The sequence below is a fragment of the Anoplophora glabripennis genome, unplaced genomic scaffold (genome assembly GCF_000390285.2).
Source record: "Anoplophora glabripennis isolate ALB-LARVAE unplaced genomic scaffold, Agla_2.0 scaffold88, whole genome shotgun sequence".
NCBI classification, from domain to species: Eukaryota; Metazoa; Arthropoda; class Insecta; order Coleoptera; family Cerambycidae; genus Anoplophora; species Anoplophora glabripennis.
The window spans coordinates 98108-121259 of NW_019416799.1; the positions used below are offsets into that span (position 1 = coordinate 98108).

The window sequence follows — 23152 nt, forward strand, 5'->3', positions numbered from 1 at the left end:
GAAACTTGAGTATTGTCTCTAAACTCTTTCTCTTTGAAAAACAATTTACAGACACCTTTCATGAACCGATAAACTAAAATAACTAAGCAGTGGAGGCTAGCCTCCTCCAAACACGTGTTCCGATATGAAATGGGTGGACTTACAGTCTGAGGCACCGCCAAGTGGGGAATACTTTAGTAATTGGAAACGAACCGAACCAGAATAAACCGAATAAGGAACCTCAACGCCTGTCCGATCATCGAACATGTGATCCTGTCCGTGTTCCAGCGAGCGAGCAAAGAATCGGGATTGTACAATATGTTGGAAAGGCTGAGACGGGATGATGTATAATCACACATTATTCTGACAAATTATGAAAGAAGTTGAACGGCGTAAGGAACCGAAGTTAAATAGCGTGAAAAACGAGTGGGATTTAATCTAGCGTGAATTTTATTTTTGAGATTTAGCGGGACGCCGTCTAGAAGTTATGTTTTCCAACACGTGTTCTCTGATTACGTCGATAAAACGCATGGAAATCGTAGTATTCTACTTTGACGTTTATTGAAATAGATGAATGCACCAACGTCGGATATATCAGAGTGGATCTTTATATACGCCAAGTTATTTTAGAGATCTAGTGTTCGATTCGGAAAAACATTGAAGCAGAAGTATACAGCAAATCCTGAGTCATTTGATACGAAAGTTTTTGAATTATTTTCTATTTTTCAGTCACCACCACCCTATTTTTTTGTCTTCCACTTAATATTTAATAGAGTATGATTATTTCAAAAATTATATAGTGGCCGCCACAAAATATGCGTCTTAATTTTCCCGAAATGAGAATGAATGTAGTATATATGAAAAACGTCTATTTATAATTAAAAAAAAAAAATCTAACACATTACTAAAGACGGAATGTTGCCGCTGACCGAGGCCGACGTCGATTCGGCCGTGATTTTCCCGACCGCATTCCACAGATTTCATTTAAAAGATTCCGAGCCAATATACAAAATTAGGCAAATGACGCAAAAAGCCGGGATATTCCTCGGAGCCGATACCCTAATTTGTATATTTCAGACTGGCTAATTCGATCCGACCGTAGCTATTGCCACCCATAACTGTGAATCTAACCCGCCCCGGTTCGCCAAAGCAAAGCGTAATTGAAACGGCAATATTATGTAGACGTAATAAATTCGACGCGATCTTTCGCCTAATTGTTGTATTAAATGAACAAATGTAGCAGAAACGCTAAATGAGGATGGGAAATGGCGCTGTTAAACATTTACTACTATCGAGTTCCTCGAGCAAAATTAAAGGGTGGGCGCCTCCCCCCAGACATAACGCATACAGTAAACAGAATATGGCAATACGATGCCTCCGCGTTTGCCCCGAGATCTACGGTGACTGTGTGTCTGATTTCATGCACTTTGATGTCTCCTCGTAAAATAATAAAAGCTGATGTTGGTGAACTTTCAGGAAACGAGCAAACATTAACATCAAACTACGTTTTTAAAGTCGTATGTGTATCGGATGGATCAAAGTGGTATTTTTTAGCAAAATTTTAAATTTCACAATTTTATCTTTACCTCTTTTTTATATATAAGGAAAGTTCCCTATTTTAAAGCTTCCCGCACAAACATTCCATTTTAATATTATTTTATATATAATGGTGCCAGAAGTCATTCATTTTACGAAACTCGTTTCTTCTACATACACCAACAAGGCAAAAAATTGCAACAATCTAAAATTAGAAAATATCTACTACTATTAGTCATATCACTCAAAAAAGTTATTGCACTAAAATTATGTTCATCGTTGAATATACACAAGGAAAATGATGAAACTAATGATCAAAGAGTTCTTAATTCTTTGGATATTCTTTATATATGACTAGGTATTTCGTTTATCAAGCATACGGGTTGACGTTCGATCACGGTCCTTGATGGATCCACAGAGGTCTTGCCTTGGTTCTGTACATATCATTGACCTCTCTGGATATCGCCTCAATACGAATTTTCAGTTTCCGAAATTCGAAACTGAGGCGATTTTTTCATTTTCTCAGCCCGTTGTCAACGGCTGCTTAGACGATGGCTTCATTTATTTATTTAATAATAGTAAAATAATTCCGAAATTGAAATTTTAATTAATATTTCGTTTAACAATAATTTTTGTGACATTTTTGTGAATTAAAAAAAATTTAGTATAAAAGATGCATTTTTTCTGGGGTTCAGAGCTATTCTACGAATTCGTAAATTTGCCCATTGTTATTTTTTCGTCGAGCTATCCCAGTTTTAAAAAAAAGAAGTTTCTACGATGAATAGAAGCCGAGATATTTGCAAAATTCTACAGCGCGCATCAATTTGAACTTTCACTTTTCTCGCGCGCCCGACTCGCTTGGATGAGCTTCCCCCACCACCACGCCAGACATCTTACTTAACAACTACTTTCTCTTTAAAGGGCACGTGAGTCGTTAATTTTCCACATTTTTCAGTGCAATTTACGGGAAATCGTAGTTTACGTCGTAAACTTTGTCTTAATGTTTATAAACAATTGCGCTGCTATTTTTTAAAAAAAACTTCTTATCTTGGCGCCTGTTGGTCGTAGAGGGTGCTCTTTAAAAAATAAATTGTATTTTTTGAGAACTATCCATTGAATCTATTTTCGGTGAGGTAGCATAAATAGCAACAATTTTATTCAAATTGTTTATAAGCGAAACGCGCTCGGTTTTTTAATGCACAATTTGAGAATGTTAATGTCAAAAAAACGGTGATATTCTATAATAGGTCGCTTAATTATGTCTTTAAGATTACAATGACGCTTTCAGAATCATATTTGGTTGAAAATTAACGCCTGTACAGAGACTTAAAGTTCATAACTTTTGGAGCCTCCGTTATAAACAAATTGAATTGTGCGATAACTATTGCACCTACAGCGATTACTTTTGGCACACTTTTAAAGTATGACAAAACCCTCAACTTGTCATAGGTTTTATAAGATTTTAACAATAAATGCGATAGTTATAAACAAATTAAAAAATGTGCACTTTTCTTGTTTTTTTTCAATAACTTTTTTGTTTATCAACCGATTTTAATTTAACAAGTCTCATTTTGTAGATAATTTTATTCCCTACAAGCTGTTTGGGAGTCACTTTTCGCTAAAATTGATGGTTTTCCTGCAAAATGAAAAAATTGTTTTCCTCATTTATTTGTTTAAATAGAAAAGTTAGCTAATAAAACTTTGTGACTCACGAGGTGACAGATGTCTTGTATTATGTTCCTTTAGACAATTTTACAATATTATCGCAGATAGGAATTTTTTCGAGTTTCTCTTTTTTTTTCGCTAATTTTCATATTCTAGATAGCATATACCTCTGGCGGTGTTGTCTACCGCGGTTTTGGTTGTTTAAGGCGGCTGGTAGCAGCTTAGGAAATGTTTGGAAACATAGGTGAAAATCGCGCCGCGCCTTTTGCTTCTTGTGAAGAGCAATTCGGATCTCTGTTGAGTGAATTTTTGAAACCTAACCTAATCTAAGTATTTTATATTTTTATTGTTCTTTCATCGCTTTTAACAAGGTTGAATGCGTAAAAAATAGTTACTAATTCCTAAGTGCTCACGGATCTCGCAAATGTAAAATTTTCGTGATCGTATAAATTTGACTTAAAGAAATATTAATACCGGATTAATTATAGTAAAGATACCTTAATTTTTTTAGTTTTATGTACTCGATGTAATATTACGTGACTTGTGATTGAAAAATAAACCGTTTTCTTAAAAAAAAGCGAACAAACATCCAAGAGAAAAAGTTAAGTATTAGTTAGCTAGAGTAAACTTGCTGGAGGGCGCGGGATTGGTTTCCAGTAGTAATTGTTTTAAAACGACAGGGTCCCAGGGGAACTCACGTGCTCCCATAAGTGAAAACCTAGTTCAAACAAACAGCACGATACGGCATTGTAGGCCGGCGTACAGTCCCACGAACAAATGAAGAACGGTCTCGACCTTTATACAGAAAATATTTTTGATGTAAGAATTATATTTGCTGGCTAAATAGGGCATAAAACAACGCGTCACTGAAAATGTTCCATTTAAATGAAAATTGTATATACAGTATGACCTATTTCAAGTAATTAAACTATTTTGTACAAACAAATTTAATAGTCTGACATTGGTCTAAGATATTCAATCATGATGGAATATTTTCCAGTTTGAGTGTATAGTAATTCAAATGGGAGGGCATGATGGTAAACAATAGACGAAATGCATTAAGGAGGGTGCCCACTGCTCGATAAGTTCAGCCCGTATTGAGTGATTACGACCTGTCGGGGCGCTCGGACCTTTTAAGTTGGTCAAATTAACACAATCCCGACCATTTGGAGCCCTATCAAGTAGCTTACTCGGAATATTCATGAAATTGCAATTATTTGTCTGTTAGATCTGTTAGATATTACGTTTCTAAGAGCAGGTCCATCTCGAACCGCAAATGTAAAGCGTGACAGTATTCCCCGACAGTACAAGGATTTCAGCAATCCTCTTACTTGCTCTAGCACAACTGAATATATTATATTCCATAGTTTAGCTCGAGTGTATACAACTTCGAAGGGAACCATTCCAAATACACCGGCTGTTATCTTTCAAAAATCCGCTCTTCGATTTGAAATGGATACTTAGTCGCAGTCAGATACTCATTGTAAATTCGACAGGATCGTTTAATTCATGTTTGTTTGGTTTTAGTGACGAATTACTATTTTTTTCGACCCTACCTTTATAACAGAATGTAATCTGTTACATTTAATAGTTTCAAATCCAAAACATATGAAAGTACATCAGGGGTTCTTCAAGGTTCGAATTTGGGTCCACTACTTTTTCGTCTAATCATAAATGACCTTGACAGTATACTCAATTGTGAGTTTTTGTACTAATACTTTGTTTAATATTAGAACTCTTTAATAAAAATTTGAATTATTTTTCATAAATACATACTTAAGCCAAAAATCCCAATTGATAGTCCTGTATCGCCATTAATTAAATTTCCTGTCCGTCGCCCCCTGCAGGACGAAAGTAAACAGCGGGCGAGGAGATGCGGAATCATTAATAATTCCCGAAGGACACCTACTTAAATAATTTTTCGGGAGAGCGGCGCTAAAAAATCCGACCATGCTCAACGCCAACGTCAAAACTGTTACAGGAATTACATTAGCGCCCCGCCGTCGTATTTATATCTGACATAACCCCACATTTTACTGCCTAATGGCTTCTCCCCCGGAATACTTTATTGCCAGCACCAGGACCAAGCCGAGCACAACACAAAAGCCGATACCGAATAAGGAGGATCAACTAATGAATTTATGTGGATTAAAAATTCTTCCCACACATCTGCCGAAAGAAATGTTCTTAGACAGTTAAAAAATATGTTATTTCTGTGGAGAATTAAAGTACATAGTACTCTTTCGAGAATAGAAGTGAAGGTGTATCAAGTATTAAAAATACTTCTTCTGGAGGCTTGTTCCATTTATTTACATATTAATTTGTTGAATTAAACCTTTGGAAACCAGAAAGTAGATATGTTTGCGGGATTGCGTTCGATTCTTGCACGTTTTTATTTGCTTTGTGTGGATTTTTGCCTGCGCCAGACCCGCTATTCATGCGGCTTCATTACTGATTTGTTTGGAACCTTCATATCTCGCCCGACATGATATTATCGTTTGACGTTTTATGGGTACGCGTCCGGACGCGAAAGAAACAAACGCGTCCCATAAAATTACCATACGCAACATTGTTGGTGGTGCGGCACGACCCCTTCGCGGACAACGGCGAATAAAACACAAAACAGTAAAATATTTTATTGCGACGCGTTATCCTCACTCGCGTTGGTGTTCTTTCTCCACACATTCGAGGCGTTCGTGTGGAATCGCCATGAATTATCCGCTATCTGATACATAAATATAACGGGAAGGAAACAGTAATTGGTTCCCTAACGCCTTTAAGTAAGCCAGAAGGGAACGCGGAGGTTCCTGAACTTTATTCCGTGTCTAATATAAGTCACTATCAGTCTCAGTTTAAGTGAACTACGTTAAAAGTGCATTTGGAAGCGTAAATTTACTTTTCTCTCATTTCTGGATTAGTCGGACTACCAACTCTAATAGCTTTTAAGATTTTATCTTGTTTATTGCTCTTTTTAAATCAATAAAACGTACGCAGTCGTAGGGGTTCAACCCGTAGGGCTCTTGCTTTACCACCTGAAGCTTACAATACAATATAAAAACATCTAAAATAAATATACCCAAAAACATCGGACACTTTGTGGCAACTATCAAATAAGTAAACAGTAGTAATCTAGTAAGCGGCATTGCACGTTGCAGAAATAGGCTAAATCTAAGATCAAACCGTGTGCCGCTCTATGCTGACGATACACAATGCTACTGACTGCCAAAAAACAGGTTCCCTCACCAGCAGATTGTTCACCGTCATGTCAGGTTCACAGGGCAGGCATTAGGGTGCTGCTAGATACGTGTCGAATAAATTGATCGATGCGAAGCTTCAGATCAGAGGCAGACATGTGCAATGACGCGAATAGTTGATGCTTCGTCATCATTAGTAAAAATAGCATCTATTAAAAATTTCGACCGTTTTGGTTTTTTAACTACAAAATATCCCAAAGAAACCCTCAAGAGTTGAAACTGCTGGCTATTTTTCATTGTGATCCGAATAATTGAAATTATCACTCGTTAAAAATCAATTAAAGGATAAATTTTGCATCATTTATTAATTCTTTTAAAATTGAAAATGAATGAAAATTCCATTTTTTTTTTCATCAAAAAATGTTGAATATCGAAAAAATTTATAAAATTCGACGTGTTTTTGACCGCTGCTTTCAAATGTCAATTTAAAAATTAATTAGAAATATTATATACATGGGGGTATAGCTGTTTTTCCGCAAATTAGAAAAAGAAAGAAAACAGTTTTCTTCAAAACTAATCCCAAAATCTTGGCGCACAAGGCAAGCATTAGGGTGCCGCTAGATACGTATCGAATAAATTGATCGATGCGAAGCTTCAGATCGGAGGCAGACATGTACAATGACGCGGATAGTTGATGCTTCGTCGTCATTAGTAAAATAGCATCTATTAAAACCTTTGACCGTTTTAGTTTTTTTTAACCCCAAAATATCCCAAAGAAACCCTCAAGAGTTGAAACTGCTGCAATTTTTATTTCATTGTGATCCGAATAATTGAAATTATCACTCGTTAAAAATCAATTAAATTTATTAATTTTTTTAAATTGAAAATGAATGAAAATTCTGTTTTTTTTTTCATCAAAAAATGTTAAATATCGAAAAAATGGAAAAAATGAAAAAATTTGACGTGTTTTTGACCGCTGCTTTCAAATGTCAATTTAAAAATCAATTACAAAATTTTTTATACAGGAGATATAGCTGTTTTTCCACAAATTAAAAAATAAACAGTTTTCAAAACTAATCCCAAAATCTTGCGCACAGGGCAGGCATTAGGGTGCCGCTAGTACGTATGGAATAAATTGATCGATGCGAAGCTTCAGATTAGAGGCAGACATGTACAATGACGCTGATAGTTGATGCTTCGTCACCATTAGTAAAAATAGCATTTATTAAACATTTCGACCGTTTTAGTTTTTTTAACCCCAAAATATCCCAAAGAAACCTTCAAAAGTTGAAACTGTTGCGATTTTGCTTTCATTGTTAACAAAATAATTGAAATTATCACTCGTTAAAAATCAATTAAAGAATAAGTTTTGCACCATTTATAATTTTTTTAAATTGAAAAAGAATGAAAATTCCATGTTTTTTTTATCAAAATATGTTAAATATCGAAAAAATTGAAAAAAATTGTTTTTGACCGCTGTTTTCAAATGTCAATTTAAAAATTAATTAGAAAATATTATACAGGGTGTTTCATAATGATGTGCAAATATTTTAAGGAGGTATTGTACACGTTAACAAGTTGAATGGTATTTTTTGGTAGTCTTTTTTTCTGGTTTATGTCTGCAAAAGAAATTAGCACCACTTGGTTTTATTTCGCTCACAACTTTTTTCTTCGTTAACCAGTTCCAACAAGAAAAGTAGATTTTAATACTGCATTTCATTTAGAAACTTTTTTTACTCTTCCCATTTTTTCGCATACTAAATGGTTTACGGGCAAAAAAATAAATTATTCTTCCTTGCCGATTAGGTACACATAATTAGTATAACAGTTACCAAAAACGATCGTCATTTTTGGCGCATTTTTTGCAAAAACTCTTTTTTTATCAATAAGCAAAGCTAAGCAAATATGAACAAAAAATTTAATAAAAAAAAAAATTTTTTCAAAAAAAAAAATTTTTATTTTCGAAAAAAAACATTTTTTCATTTTTTTCGATACTATTTAATATATTTTTTTAATATTTCGGATTATTTTTTAATCTTCAATTTTTGTGACTAGTTTGTACAAGTTACATAAATTTAACAGAAAAAAAATATACAGCGTGTTCCAAGGAAGCGTCCCCCCCCCCTCCCGAACGCGTTCGCCTGGTAAAACAAATTTCTCCCGAACTACCTAACGGCGGGTTTACATTATCGCGGACAAGACGGAGTGGATATGTAATTCTCGAGAAACAAAACAACTGTAATAACATCCAGCGACGTGTTCTCGGGGGTGCACTTCGATCGGCCCGGTGGTTTCCTTTAACACAAATCGCGAACGTGACGCGGCTGGCACGTGGACTCCGCACCGCAAACTGGTGTGTCGGTTCTGAGGCACCATCCATCACTGCGCTACTCAACGCCAACGCCGAGAACCGTGAAACGGGGGCCTGGGTTTATATCATGTTGTTTTAAAGTGTCTGATTTCGCCGATAAAAAATAGTTATTCGCAGCCCTGAATAATAAGTCTAGCGGGGAAAGTGGTTTACGACGGGACAAGCCTTTGTGGTGGTGTCCCGTACCTTTACTCCTAAGCTACGGATCCTAGGAAGAAACAGACTTTAGAAATGTACGTAGGAGGGGGTCGGAGTCGTCTAGAATTCTTCCAGACAAATGAAAATTGTAGCCAAATATGTTCAAATGTCCATAGTCGAAGAATATATGCCACAGAAAAAAAATTACAATAATTAAAAATATCAGTGAATATCAACAAAAAAAAACAAGATTGTAACAGCGCCATCTCTTGATTTTTCATTTAATAAATAACTAAAAAAAATATTATTTTTAAAAAGTAACACTTAAATGACAGTTCATAGTTATTTACGTCAACCTAAACTGAATAAAAATCTGAAAATAATAGTTATTTATCGTATAAGTGTTTTAAGTAGCATTTTATCCAAAAAAAAAAGGCAATTAAAACACGAATGCAATACAACGTTGTATCCATAATCACATCACAATCATATTTGTGGAGTCAGAATTACTGGAATTTAATAATAAAAATATTCGCACGACTTGATACTTCTTACTAGTACTCGATGAAATGACTGCTCCAACCCAATCAAATTTTTCACTTAGGTTTAAAACCAAAATATTTATATAAGTATCTTTCGTTTGTTGATTGATATATTTCCATTAGTATGTATTTAATAGACCTAATCTCTTCAAACGGACATCAGATTCGGATTCAACGACCCCCAAAACGTATAGATATGTAAGTTTACTTTGTTTTCAATTGATTCTCCACATTTGACCTTGAACTGACCTCAACCCAGATCTGATTGAGTCAAACGGACATCAGATTCGGAGTCGGCGACCCCAAAAACTTATAGATATGTAGATTTACTTTGTTGGCAATTGATTCTCTACATTTGACCTTGAACTGGACTTAAACCAGATCTGATCGCGTCAAACGGACACCGGATTCGGATTCGGCGAGCCCAAAAGCGTATAGATAACGAGCGTTCAAATAAAAACGTGGTCAAGTTGGTTCTGAAAATTTGAACGTAGGGCGTAGCGTATAGCAAATGAACTTAAACGTCATCTGTCAAAGCGCTATATCGCCGCTATCAATTTGAATATTTTCGTTTTAAAAAGCGTTTAGAATGGTGTTTTCTCAAGAACAAAAAGTGTTTATCATAGAGTCCTACTTTAGAAATGGACGCAAGATTGATGGAATATGGAAGTATTCTGTTGAGGAATGTTTCATAGAATTTCAAAATCAATTTCCCGGCGTTGTTGAGTACAAAATTTTTCAAAGTGCAGTTCAGCGTTGTGTTAATGTTTTTCGTGAAACGGGCAGTGTAACAAGAAAAGAAGGAAGCGGCCGACCTAAAAAGCGGACTGAAGAATTAAAAGAAAATGTCCAACAAATAATGGAAAATGCGACAAGAACTTCTGTACGTGTTTTATCACAAATGGTGGGAGTATCAGTCGGTACCTGCCACACAGTGTTAAAAAAAGATTTTCGTTTGTTCTCCTATCGTTTAACTTGTCAGCAAGAACTTCGTGAAGTTGATTTTCCGCGACGGGCTGTATTTTGTGAATGGTTTTTAAACAACTACGGTGAACTTCAAAATATCACCTATTTTTCTGATGAAGCCTGGTTTCATTTAAGTGGTTACGTAAACTCACAGAATATGAGAATGTGGTCTTCTGAAAAACCAGATAACTTTTTTGTCGAGGCCCCTCTACACGCTCAAAAAATTGGAGTTTGCTGTGCTCTCAATCGAAGGAGGATTTATGGACCTATTTTTGTTAATGGTACTCTTACTGCGCAAAGGTATAGAGAAGAAATTATCGCTCCTTTTGTTAACCAGCTGGAAGAAAACGAAATTACAAACTTTTACTTTCAACAAGATGGCGCAAGGGCACATACGGCAGGCGAGACGATGAATATGTTGAGGGAAGTTTTCCAAAATCGACTAATAAGTCTCAATGCTGAACATGAATTTCCACCGAGGTCATGTGATATTACGCCGTGTGATTTCTTTTTGTGGCCTTACCTTAAAAACACTATTTTTGAACTGCCTATTCCTGATTTAAACCATCCACAGGCTCGACTTATAGACAAGATTCGTGAAATTAAGAATACCCCGAGCATCTTAGAAAATGTCTTTAATTCTTTGAGGAACAGGTGTAAAAAGTGCTTGGAACAAGGAGGGGGACACTTTCAGCAGCTGCTTTAATTTATTGTTATAACAAGGAGGGGGACACTATCCGCAGCTCCTTTAATTGTTTGTTATTGTTATCACGATTATTCTTTAAAATAAAGTTATATAGTCATTAATGTTATTGAAACTGACAGCTGCTATACAGCTCGTTGAGAAATGAGGTTAAGTTGGTCGCTATAAGCTACTCCCTACGTCCAATGTGTCAGAACCAACTTCGACCACGTTTTTATTTGAACGCTCGTTACATAGGTTTAGTTTGTTGACAATTGATTTTCTACATTTGACCTTGAACTGACCTTAAACCAGAGCTAATCGCGTCAAACGGACACCGGATTCGGATTCGGTGACCCCCAAAACGATACATAGGTTGAAAAGTGGATACATAGGTTTAGGTTGTTGACAATTGATTTTCCACATTTGACCTTGAACTGACCTTAAACCAGAGCTAATCTTGTCAAACGGATACCGGATTCTGATTCAGCGACCCGGGAACCTTATGGATACCATGGTCTTGTCTTTCGGACTTGCCACTTTTTTTTTGTGGAGCTGTATTATTTAATAATTTGAATTTGGTAAAAACGCAAGAAAGTAATTGTGTTCCTACGGCTGTTTTTGAAGAAGCTCAAGAAGCAATTTTCCATTTATTGCCAGCGAAATCCAGGGAACATTACGAAAAAGTGTCCGCCGAATTTAACGAATGGAGGGAAAAACGTATTTTTTAAATTTGAAAAAAATATATATGCAATTTCATCCATGAGGTCGAAGTATTCGATGTTGAAGGCTACTATAAAGGTCTACAAAAATATAGATATTGGAAAGTATAACAAGCTTACTGCTTTTGGAAAGAGCATTTCTCGAGTTTAACTATTTTATTATTATTTTACATTACCGCATAGCGAACTTACCATACTTAAAACAGTGTGCGTAACTTTACTTATCGTACTTCAAGCAAATACTCCATTTCAATTCTTGGTAGTATATCCCGATATGCATATTGCGCATTATTTTTACTTTTTAATTTGCCGGTTGAGGGCCTCCTGTTCAGTCAGCTTTAAAAATGTACATTTCAATGAACGGCTAGAATAATAACGTGCGATCACACAATTCAGCCCGTTCGTCGGACTCTCGGGTTACAATCATTACGGAGTGCCTGGCTGGCGGGAGAAAATCGCACAAGTCGAGTCGAGCCCGGTCTATTCCCCCGGGCAAACAACTCAAGATTGAATATGAAAATTTAATCAGGTAATTTCATAGGGGATGATGCTTGAGTACTTGGCGCTGAGAAATTGCATTTGTAGCTGCTCCTTTACTTACTCTTCTAAACCTTTACAACACCGGCTTAGTTGGTTTTAAATGTAATTATCAGCAAACTAGCTTATCTTCCAATTTGTCTTCAGCCCCGTCCGCGAGAATGAGAAATTTTCATTCATGACTGCGATTAGCAATTAGCCGGAGTCCTCGGTAAAACACCGGATTAATCGAAAATTACCCGTCACGTCAGGTGCGACTATTAAATATTGAATTCAATTTGTACTTTCCAAATCGAAATGTCAAGCCATGAACGAGTAAGGATTATACAGCGTCTCCGAATAGGTGAAACGAGGTAAAATCCGGTAAACCTTGAAATTTTGTTTTAGTAAAATGTCATTTCTGTATGAGATACCAAAAAATGTTTTTAAAACGGAGAGCTGAAAATTTGTACAGAGCTTTATAATGTCCTAAACTTACTTTAATATTTTGTTTGATTTTGGATTTTGAAAACCGTATCAGCGGGGTCCAGCGATAGTCCCGCTGGACCCCGCTCTATCCAAGGTCAATTTTCCTGCCAAGGATTTAAACATTCACGTTTTAAATTTGGAATCTACAAAATAAAAAAAATCCAAGTGCTTCTTTGCCCATTCATATAACGCATTTTTCAAGAGCCAACGACACGTATAAAAAAAGGCCCGCCTAACAGCGAACGTCAATTCTCTCCGATACCATCTCAATTTCCCCTAGTGCCGCTTCTTTTCAACCCATTTTCGCGTCCTTTCAGGTATGGATCGGTCGTACAGGTCAGACGATACGGAGGATGCCGTGACAACAGATAATCCAACCACCCCCTTCCCCACGCCGCCCCCCACATTAGTATCGCCGAGATCGCCGATACCACTTCATAGGCAAGCCTCACCTTTCCCACTGGAAAACACCAACTCCAGGAAAATCCACTACCAGACCCCGCAGGATAGGCTGCGAGGGAGCAATGGTACGTTGAGGAGGCCAGGACACTGTTCAATTCATTTGTTATTGTTTCTTACAGGGGAAATTATATACGCCAGCAATAAGAAGAACCTGTCGAATAGCACCCTGGGTCGGTCGGGTCGAAGCAGGCACAGGGTCGGAGGGATGACTTCCAGCAGTAGCGCAACGTCCTGCAATAGTTGTACGGACAACATGTTAGCTCCGAACGGTGACATAAACTACCACGAGAAGTCGCAACAGCAGAGGATGTGCATAAACAACGGTAAGTGAAGCCGTGGCCTTGTAAGCAAGCAATGTTGTCCATTATTTATCTATATCTATCTCTGTCTATCTAAATATATCTATACATTTGTCTGTCTGCTTTAAAATACACCTTTGTAGCTCTGTTTATCTCTACGATTATCTGTTTGTCTAACAGGAATTATCAATTTGTCTGTGCACAATATCTATGTAATGTATCTATCAATATCTGGAATTTTCATGTACATCTACCCAGATATGTCATCTGTATACAATATATGTACAAATGTACATATGTAGTCTATCTATTTTTATGTTTAGTGTGAATCAATATCTATGTAAGTCTACTGGACTGGTGTAACTCTATTTACCTATACGTTTTTCTATTTGTCCATCGTCTACCTCTATATAAATATCTATTTGTTTGTGTCCAATATGTCTATCTCTCTACCTGTCAGCCTTTACCGTCTGTGCATATCTTTCTCTATTGATGCAATTGTCTCTATGGTAGGTATGAATTTGAATAGGTAGTATTTATGTAATTATCTATTTATCTGTATCAATATTAGTGCAAGTATGTCAGTGTAATTATAGTTTTGTTGATATCTGTGTACGTCTGTCCATAAAATTGTCTGTAGATGTGTACATATTTACATCTATTTATGTCATACCCTGTCTTGTGTCAACAGCTGTTAAGTTTAGTTCTTTGAAGGTGTATTTTTCTGTATGCTTGTCTATTTGTCCATAATCTGCATCTATATAATTATCTATCTATCTATCTATCTATCTATCTATCTATCTATCTATCTATCTATCTATCTATCTATCTATCTATCTATCTATCTATCTATCTATCTATCTATCTATCTATCTATCTATCTATCTATCTATCTATCTATCTATCTATCTATCTATCTATCTATCTATCTATGTCAATATCATTGTAAATCTGTCGTCGTAATGCTATTTATAAGGACTCCAATATCTGCCGTCTGTACATACGTGTACACAAAGATATCTGTATCTATGTATATCTGATTGATGTCAGTATCTATGTACGTCATTCACAACAGATCTCGTTATCTGTACAATTGTATGTTTGTCCATCGTCTGCATGTCTGTAATTATCTATTTTTCTGTATCGGTATCTATGTACGTCTGTAGATGTCATTGGAGACCTCTCTGTATGTATTTGTGTACCTGTTTGTATCTATTTGTCTTTATCTATGCCTACTTCTGTCTGTCGTCATGTGTTCATATGTACACACCTATTATACTTTTGTTGATATCTGTGTACGTCTGTCCATAAAATTGTCTGTAGATGTGTACATATTTATATATATTTATGCCATAGTCTGTCTAGTGTCAACATCTGTTAAGTTAATTAGATCTTTGAAGGTGTACTTTTCTGTATGCTTGTCTATATCTGCATCTGCATCTATCTATATCGCAATATCAATGTAAATCTGTCATTTTAGTTCTATTTATAAGGAGACCTATATATTTGGCTCTCCATATGTGTCGTCTGTACATACATGTACACATATGTGTATCATCTATGTATATCTGATTGGTGTCAATATCCATGTACGTCATTCAAAACAGATTTCGTTAGCTGTACAATTGTATGTTTGTCCATCGTCTGCATGTCTGTAATTATCTATATTTCTGTATCGGTATCTATGTACGTGGATGTAATTGGAGGCCTATCTGTATGAGTTTGCGTACCTGTTTGTATTTATTTGTCTTTGTCGATGCCTACCTGTGTCTGTAGACATGTGTTCATATGTAGATATGCATATATCAGCAGAGGGATCTTGTATAATTAAATCTGTATTCGTTATCTTTGTTTATGGCGGCACAAAGGGAACCATACGAGAGCTTAGAGGGTATTAGACCCTCGGACGGACTATTCTCGCAAACTCCACGCCGGACTGAAATATACCGACTTGGCGATCTAATTATAAAGTTTCCATAGAGATGCGTGTTAGGGCTTTAAAATGTTAATTGGGCATTACGTGAGTTCCCTTTTTGATTTAATGACGTTTGATTGAGTTTTGGGCGCCGCTTATCGCGAGACTGGCTAGGCGTTTGTCGGGATAAGAATATATGAGTGAGTAGGGTTTAAATCTAGCAGACATTATTTTATCGTAGATGTTATAAAAATTGTCACATTGTAGATAATGTCATGTACAGTGAAAGAATGTACATATGCAGTTAATTAGTTTATGAAGAAGAGTTGGTGTCTTCGTTTGCCGTGCCGCATTTTCTTTGCCCTTCGCGTAACGAAAAAGTCGATAGCGACGTAATCGTATTAACCGATGCGAGATACTTGTAGTGGCGCCACCTATCTAGTTTTAAGCTAATTACAAGTCGTCATTCATTACCATAACTCGACTGTCGGGCTAATTTTATTATCGCAGTTAGTGCCGCAGTGTACGGAGCTCACTGAGGATTTTCCCTTGATTCATTTTCTGTACCGTCAACTGGAAAAAGTTTCCGAAACGGATATTTCACGGCAACGACGAGCCGAACTTTCGTCATATTTAAGATTCTTCCGAGTAGGGGGGGAGGGGGAGGATCGATGTGTATGCCAGCAATGTGTACACCACGCGAGGAGAGTATAAAAATTCTTGCGACATATTTGTCAGTGAATACTTTGTCGCGAAAATAAGCTGCATATTTTTCTTACTGCGCTGGAACTATTGGGGTTCTGGAAACAGTTTCTGGTGTCTCGAATAAAAATAATTGGAAATGCTGGTTGTAAATGTCATCCTCAGGTTAACTTTCTTCTCTTCGCCAATTAAAAAAATTGTATGTAATAATCAGAACTATTGCACAGGGTGGTTTTGAAAGATGTGGCTCACTAAACTTGCGATTCTTCGTAAGAAAATATGTTTCACACATCCTTACAGGGAAATTTGGAATTGATATTTAAAAATATGCAGAAATTTGCGCTCCGAGGCGGAAGGAATTGAAAATAATGCAATTTAAACAGTAATTATACTGGGCCGCGTGCAATAGGGTGCATCCAATAATTTAAATTACAATTTCATGACGCGCATATAAAGTTGGGCGGCGGAGCGCTGTTATTTTAAATGTGATGAAATTCGAAAAATACTCGTTCATTAAAACAATATTTACATAGTATTAATTTTGTATAAATTTACATGCTGTTATCTTTATTTGCATGGGTTCGCAATTTTATGAATTTCATGAAAATTCATCAGTGTCTGCCCCGGTCTCTTCAAGTGTGCCGCGGAATAGATTCCTCATTAATCAGAAATTAATATACCTATAATTTGTATAATTAAGGGTTTCCGTTTTCCGCCAAACGATTTAATTTCTTTATTGGAAAACCGGAGTGGTTATTAACCGTGTAATCATGACTTCGAGGGCGAATAGATTTATTTGTAATTTTAAATCACAACAGGCAGCAAGTTTAAGTCAATATTGCCCGCTTCATCTTCGTTCTCTTTGGATATTCGTTAACAAAGTTCTGCAATTTTACCGCTTATTTTTACCCCCCTTCTCTTTATTAAAGCTCACAGACTGATGAACAGCATAGCACAACATTTGTTTTTAATAAAATCGTAAATCAAAATGTTTAATACCACTATACAGGGTGTAAGTCTGTCAGTGGCGGCACGTTATATGTAGCAACTGAGGCCGGGACTCGCTGTAAAATTTGACTCTCACACCGTATATTTTAATACCTACTATTCTACTATTAACCTAAATAAACAGTTACACAAATTAATTTCCTATTACATTTATCAAATATCAAAATAACAGTATAAAATAATTGTTTGAATATTAAATATTTCGCTCGTCGTTTTCATGGGCACGACATTGGATACTGTTACTCCCCAGTAGTCCCCACCGCAGTGAGGCCAGGATTTATTTGCTTGTAAGTGCCTACAATATGCTACAGTTCCCCCTCCATGCGAGGCGGTTAAAATAAAGTGAGGGAACGAGGGAATTGAGGCCCGCTCAAAGCTGCTTATAACGAGCGTTCAAATAAAAACGTGGTCGAAGTTGGCTCTGACACATTGGACGTAGGGAGTAGCTTATAGCGACCAACTTAACCTCATTTCTCAACGAGCTGTATAGCAGCTGTCAGTTTCAATAACGTAAATTACTATATAACTTTATTTTAAAGAATAATCGTGATAACAATAACAAACAATTAAAGGAGCTGCGGAAAGTGTCCCCCTCCTTGTTATAACAATAAATTAAAGCAGCTGCTGAAAGTGTCCCCCTCCTTGTTCCAAGCACTTTTCACACCTGTTCCTCAAAGAATTAAAGACATTTTCTAAGATGCTCGGGGTATTGTTAATTTCACGAATCTTGTCTATAAGTCGAGCCTGCAGATGGTTTAAATCAGGAATAGGCAGTTCAAAAATAGTGTTTTTTAAGGTAAGGCCACAAAAAGAAATCACACGGCGTAATATCACATGACCTCGTTGGAAATTCATGTTCAGCATTGAGACTTATTAGTCGATTTTGGAAAACTTCCCTCAACATATTCATCGTCTCGCCTGCCGTATGTGCCCTTGCGCCATCTTGTTGAAAGTAAAAGTTTGTAATTTCGTTTTCTTCCAGCTGGTTAATAAAAGGAGCGATAATTTCTTCTCTATACCTTTGCGCAGTAAAAGTACCATTAAAAAAAAATAGGTCCATAAATCCTCCTTCGATTGAGAGCACACCAAACTCCAATTTTTTGAGCGTGTAGAGGGCCCTCGACAAAAAAGTTATCTAGTTTTTCAGAAGACCACATTCTCATATTCTGTGAGTTTACGTAACCACTTAAATGAAACCAGGCTTCATCAGAAAAAAATGTGATATTATGAAGTTCACCGTAGTTGTTTAAAAACCATTCACAAAATACATCCCGTCGCGGAAAATCAACTTCATGAAGTTCTTGCTGACAAGTTAAACGATAGGAGAACAAACGCAAATCTTTTTTAAACACTGTGTGGCAGGTACCGACTGAGACTCCCACCATTTGTGACAAAACACGTACAGAAGTTCTTGGCGCATTTTCCATTATTTGTTGGACATTTTCTTTTAATTCTTCAGTCCGCTTTTTAGGTCGGCCGCTTCCTTCTTTTCTTGTTACACTGCCCGTTTCACGAAAAACATTAACACAACGCTGAACTGCACTTTGAAAAATTTTGTACTCAACAACGCCGGGAAATTGATTTTAAAATTCTATGAAATATTCCTCAATAGAATACTTCCATATTCCATCAATCTTGCGTCCATTTCTAAACTAGGACTCTATGATAAACACTTTTTGTTCTTGAGAAAACACCACTTTAAACGCTTTTTAAAATGACAGATGACGTTTAAGTTCATTTGCTATACGCTACGCCCTACGTCCAAATTTTCAGAACCAACTTGACCACGTTTTTATTTGAACGCTCGTTAGTTTCAGTTCGCGGTTAATGCACGCGTCGCATAGTACGCGGATAGTGTCTACTGTCAGTGTAAGGAATAGTAATTTTTGCCTGCGCCGCTGTTTTTTCTGGTCCACCTAGTGAAAAAGCCATAAAAAACATTCAAATTCACAGTTAAATGTACCGTCTCCAAATATGGAACAACAACCCTTCGCTTCGTCACTGTTAACCCGCACTGTCTCCCTCCACATGCACTGCAGGTTGCCTGCAATTCATGTATTTGTGATAGATTAATATTACAGTGGCGGCGTACACTAGTATTAAAGTGCATTTTAAAAAACTAGTTATAATTATTTATTTCAATAAAAAAATTTCAGATTCGTATTCACTTTTGACTCTGTATATACGATGATAACAAAACAAACGCCGTTCTTTTCTTAACAATTTAGCCATACGAATTCTCGTCGTTTCAGAGGTGAACGAAGAATCGCCACCAGAACCAGCACCTCCAGAAGTCCCACCTAGAGGTCCTTCCCTACATTCAGCCACCTTACGCCGCCGAACTGAATACTCTTTACCGCCGAGCGATGCCAACTCGACGAACCACGATTCGCAGTATTTGGGACAAGGTGAGTTGAATTTGTTATTAGAGAAGTAACCCCCATCGTGGAAAATTATACAATTGCTGGCTTTTAGTCCGGTCCTTAAGCACGATCAAACCCGGAGTTATTAGACATTGCAGGAAATCATTCCAGTTCATCTGATGGCAAACCGAGTCCGTTTTATATTGCTTTCTAATAATACATTGTCATCGGCAGTACCTCCTCGAATATTATAAGTTGTGGACTATATTAATATCAGCGGAAGCTACAAATCAAGCTTACAATGGCTTAGGCTAAGAGCCACGGAAGCCTCACGAGATTATTAGTTCAGTTCACAGTGAAAGGGTGGTCACCGGGACCGCCATTTATAAAGTGGACAACTAAAATTAAACCACTGTCCCACGCAGCGATATTGTCCACGTCTAGAGTTAACAGTGTGTGAAATTTTTAGTTCGTCTATCGCCTGACAGATGGCGCCGCACCAATTAGCAGTTGCCACAATCGCGGTGGCCTTATGCGATAATGTTTTGCGTCACAATTGACATTCGAATACCACCAGGTTAATTGTTATGGAAAGTTTTTAAAATGAATGTAACTATTCAAGAGGTTTCTTCTATGGTAGCGACTTATAAAGCGCCATCTACTGTGCGGCATCTGTAACTGTAATAATAAAACTACGTCCGGTACATTTTGGAGATATCGATCGATATTAACGGCCTTAAAACTTGCAAGGGTGTCTTTAACTGGTTTATACCGAGGGCATGGATTTCGGCTACGGTTTAGCGGACCCTTCTGAAAAAAAAACGCATCTTCTTACACTTCCGTGAGCTTTATATAACCAGGCAATCGCCTGGAAAAATTAATTATGTAAGAATTTGAAGGGATTATAAAAGTTATTTGGCGATTTTAAGGAGGAAAGTGGAGGATCCATTTAAACTTGAATCGCAAAGAGTGTATAACGACTTCAGATTCCTGGATGGGGTTAATAAAGACGGTTTAATATCATGATAACATTATTTTGGTTACGTTGTACTGTTTATGCAGTAAAATAGCGTATATATCAAGCAAGATATATTTTTAATACAACGGGGTTCAATTTAAGTGATCTGTCGTCTCTGTGGTCACTTAAGATCAGTTGAAAGGAAAGCCGCTGACAGTTTTAACCTCAATTTCAATAGGTTTGTTTCTGCTACTAAATTCGCAGAATACAATGGCTTGAGTTTACAATTACATATTTCCATACGCATGGAAGGTATAAAATAGCTTCTTTATCACTCTGGTATTAAATATGCGACCAGGGCAGCCTCTTCCTGTGGCCCTCCCTGTAGGTTCCTCTGTGATGAATACTAATTCGACGTCCCAGCAAAGGTTGTAAACTTTATTACCACTTAGCGGGGCATTAGTAGTGATTGCGAATCTTGTCGTGTACACCTCGCTGTAGTGATTAGTTTGGCCGTACGTCAGGAAGGGGAGAGGTAAAAAAAGAGCAGGCCAGATTGGAGCTGCTGCGTCCATCCCTACTTCTTCCGGGTATGTATTTTTAATCGTCGGTCTGTTTTACGGGAAGGAGGACGTCGAAATATTTCGAGTAGATCCCCGCAGCGTCGGTCGCTCGACTTTAATCAGAACTGAGTCTTTTTACTGGACCATAAAAAAATAGTAAAAGCTTATAAGTAATTAGGTAAAAGTGAATACTCGATTTCATGTGCGTAATTCGTCACTAGGTCTATGTAGTATAGTCTTTCCGAAGTTAGTTGAACATGTAAAAAACGCCTAGCAATAAAATTTAGTTAGTTTCATAGGCGTCCCTAAAAAGTTTTCTTCCAAAGTTAAAAAATTATAACAATTTGTATATAATGTATAGAAAATGTCTGTCCTCAAACAATTTTATTATGTTGATGGTAAATTTCGTTTTATTCCGTTTCAAAAGGTCTTCAAAATGCCATGTTGCAATAATATTAGTTAACAAAATATCCCTCTTATTTCTCTCTTTCGCAATTGTGAAGGTGCCTGTAATAAATTGAAATTACCTGAATCACACCAAATTCTGCATTACTGCACTGCACTGCTAGGCCATTTGTTGACAACTGAATTTATGGCCAGGTCGCCCTGTGCAGCTGTGTTTGTGCCGCGTTTGTCCGCGCGCTCATTCTTCAACTGGACGAGCAGACCTGTATGGGTATGGCAAAATATATATGGGAACAAGTTTTTCAAATATTTCAATGCCGATTAGTAGACATTTTATTGCAGTTTATGACGGGAAAGGGTATGTAGAATTATAATATCAAAAAAGTAACTTGAAAGAAGTGGCGCTAAGTTGGCAAATTACAATTCAGTGGCAAAATTACGGTTTTTTTCACTTTTTTTACTGCCCATGAAAATCTAGACGACCTATGGGAAAATTAGTTATTTTTTATTATAGGTAATTAAATTACCTGCAATTTAAGGTACCCAAAGCCATTTTCCAACTATTTGTTAACTGAATAATAAAGGTCAAACGCGGAAAAATCAGTTTTCAGAAATTGCTCATTATTATTGCAAAAAAACGATCAATGTTGATGAAATTTATAAAAAAGACAGTCAATCTAATGACCAACAACTCTACCAAAGGCCGAATCGATTGACCTAGAAATTGTTGTTCTAGGTATTTGTTAATTAATTTCGTTCATTTTTTTAAACTAATTGTTTAATTACTAAACGTTAATTTTAGAAGTTAATATCGTAGATATAGGTTCTAATTGATCCAAAGAAACGTATGGAAAATGTTGAGATTAATTGCTCTTTACAATTAACAAATTAGGATGTGCAAAATAAACAAATTGTCCTAGGGTCAGGAAAAAGCCGCTCGCGAATTCGCTCTTTTTGCATTAAATGGAGCTTATTTTTGCGGTCATTAAATAAAATGTTCCCTAGATAGCGTTTCTTTATAACGTTGTTTAATTAAAAATTGGACATTCGTATCGGATCGGGAGTTTTGCAACAATTAAAGAAAGGGTTAAACTTTTATTTTCAGAAAGTTTTACATTTGATAGTACATGTAATAAACGCGCTAGCGCTAGCAGCAGTCAAAGTTAACGTTAAAAAGAGGCCTGCACGCGTAAGGAGCGCTGGGTGCGCGCATGCGCGTGAACGCCACTTTTGGTTCGGGCAAGATTTTTGACTTGACCGTTTCAAATTCGGTTCGGTGTGTATATCTCGAGAACCGTTCGATCAATTTTGATGATTTTTTTTTTGTTTTAACTGTCTCGTTGAGACGAATATAATGCTCTCCTAAAATGTATACATTGTCGGTATTATTCCGTCGCAAATTAAACATTAAATATTTATAAATTAAAAATATTCATATAACTTATACTTCTAATTGAATAATACTTATAAATATAATATTTTTTATCATATTCAATTTTTTTCTGTATGTTTTAAAAATTTCAAAGGAATAAGGAGGCTTCTTTCGAGGTACCTTTTGATATTACCATTCTATATACACTTCTCCGTGCAATAAAATATCTACTAATTTTTTTTAATTTTCATGTTTTATGATCGAATTAGACTGGAGTATAAAACTTTGAAAATTTTTAGTGAATA

The 23152-nt window shown here is 36.5% G+C and overlaps 1 protein-coding gene across 1 annotated transcript in view; it reads left to right on the forward strand.

The window, feature by feature from the left end:
- The window catches only part of LOC108912012 (teneurin-a), a 225486-nt gene that overhangs the window by 18425 nt on the left and 183909 nt on the right, over window positions 1-23152 (forward strand). The window contains exons 2-5 of the mRNA XM_018717129.1: window positions 13118-13327; window positions 13382-13585; window positions 18169-18171; window positions 19439-19594. Of these exons, the coding sequence (XP_018572645.1) occupies window positions 13118-13327; window positions 13382-13585; window positions 18169-18171; window positions 19439-19594 (573 nt within the window). The remainder of the gene's footprint in view (window positions 1-13117; window positions 13328-13381; window positions 13586-18168; window positions 18172-19438; window positions 19595-23152) is intronic.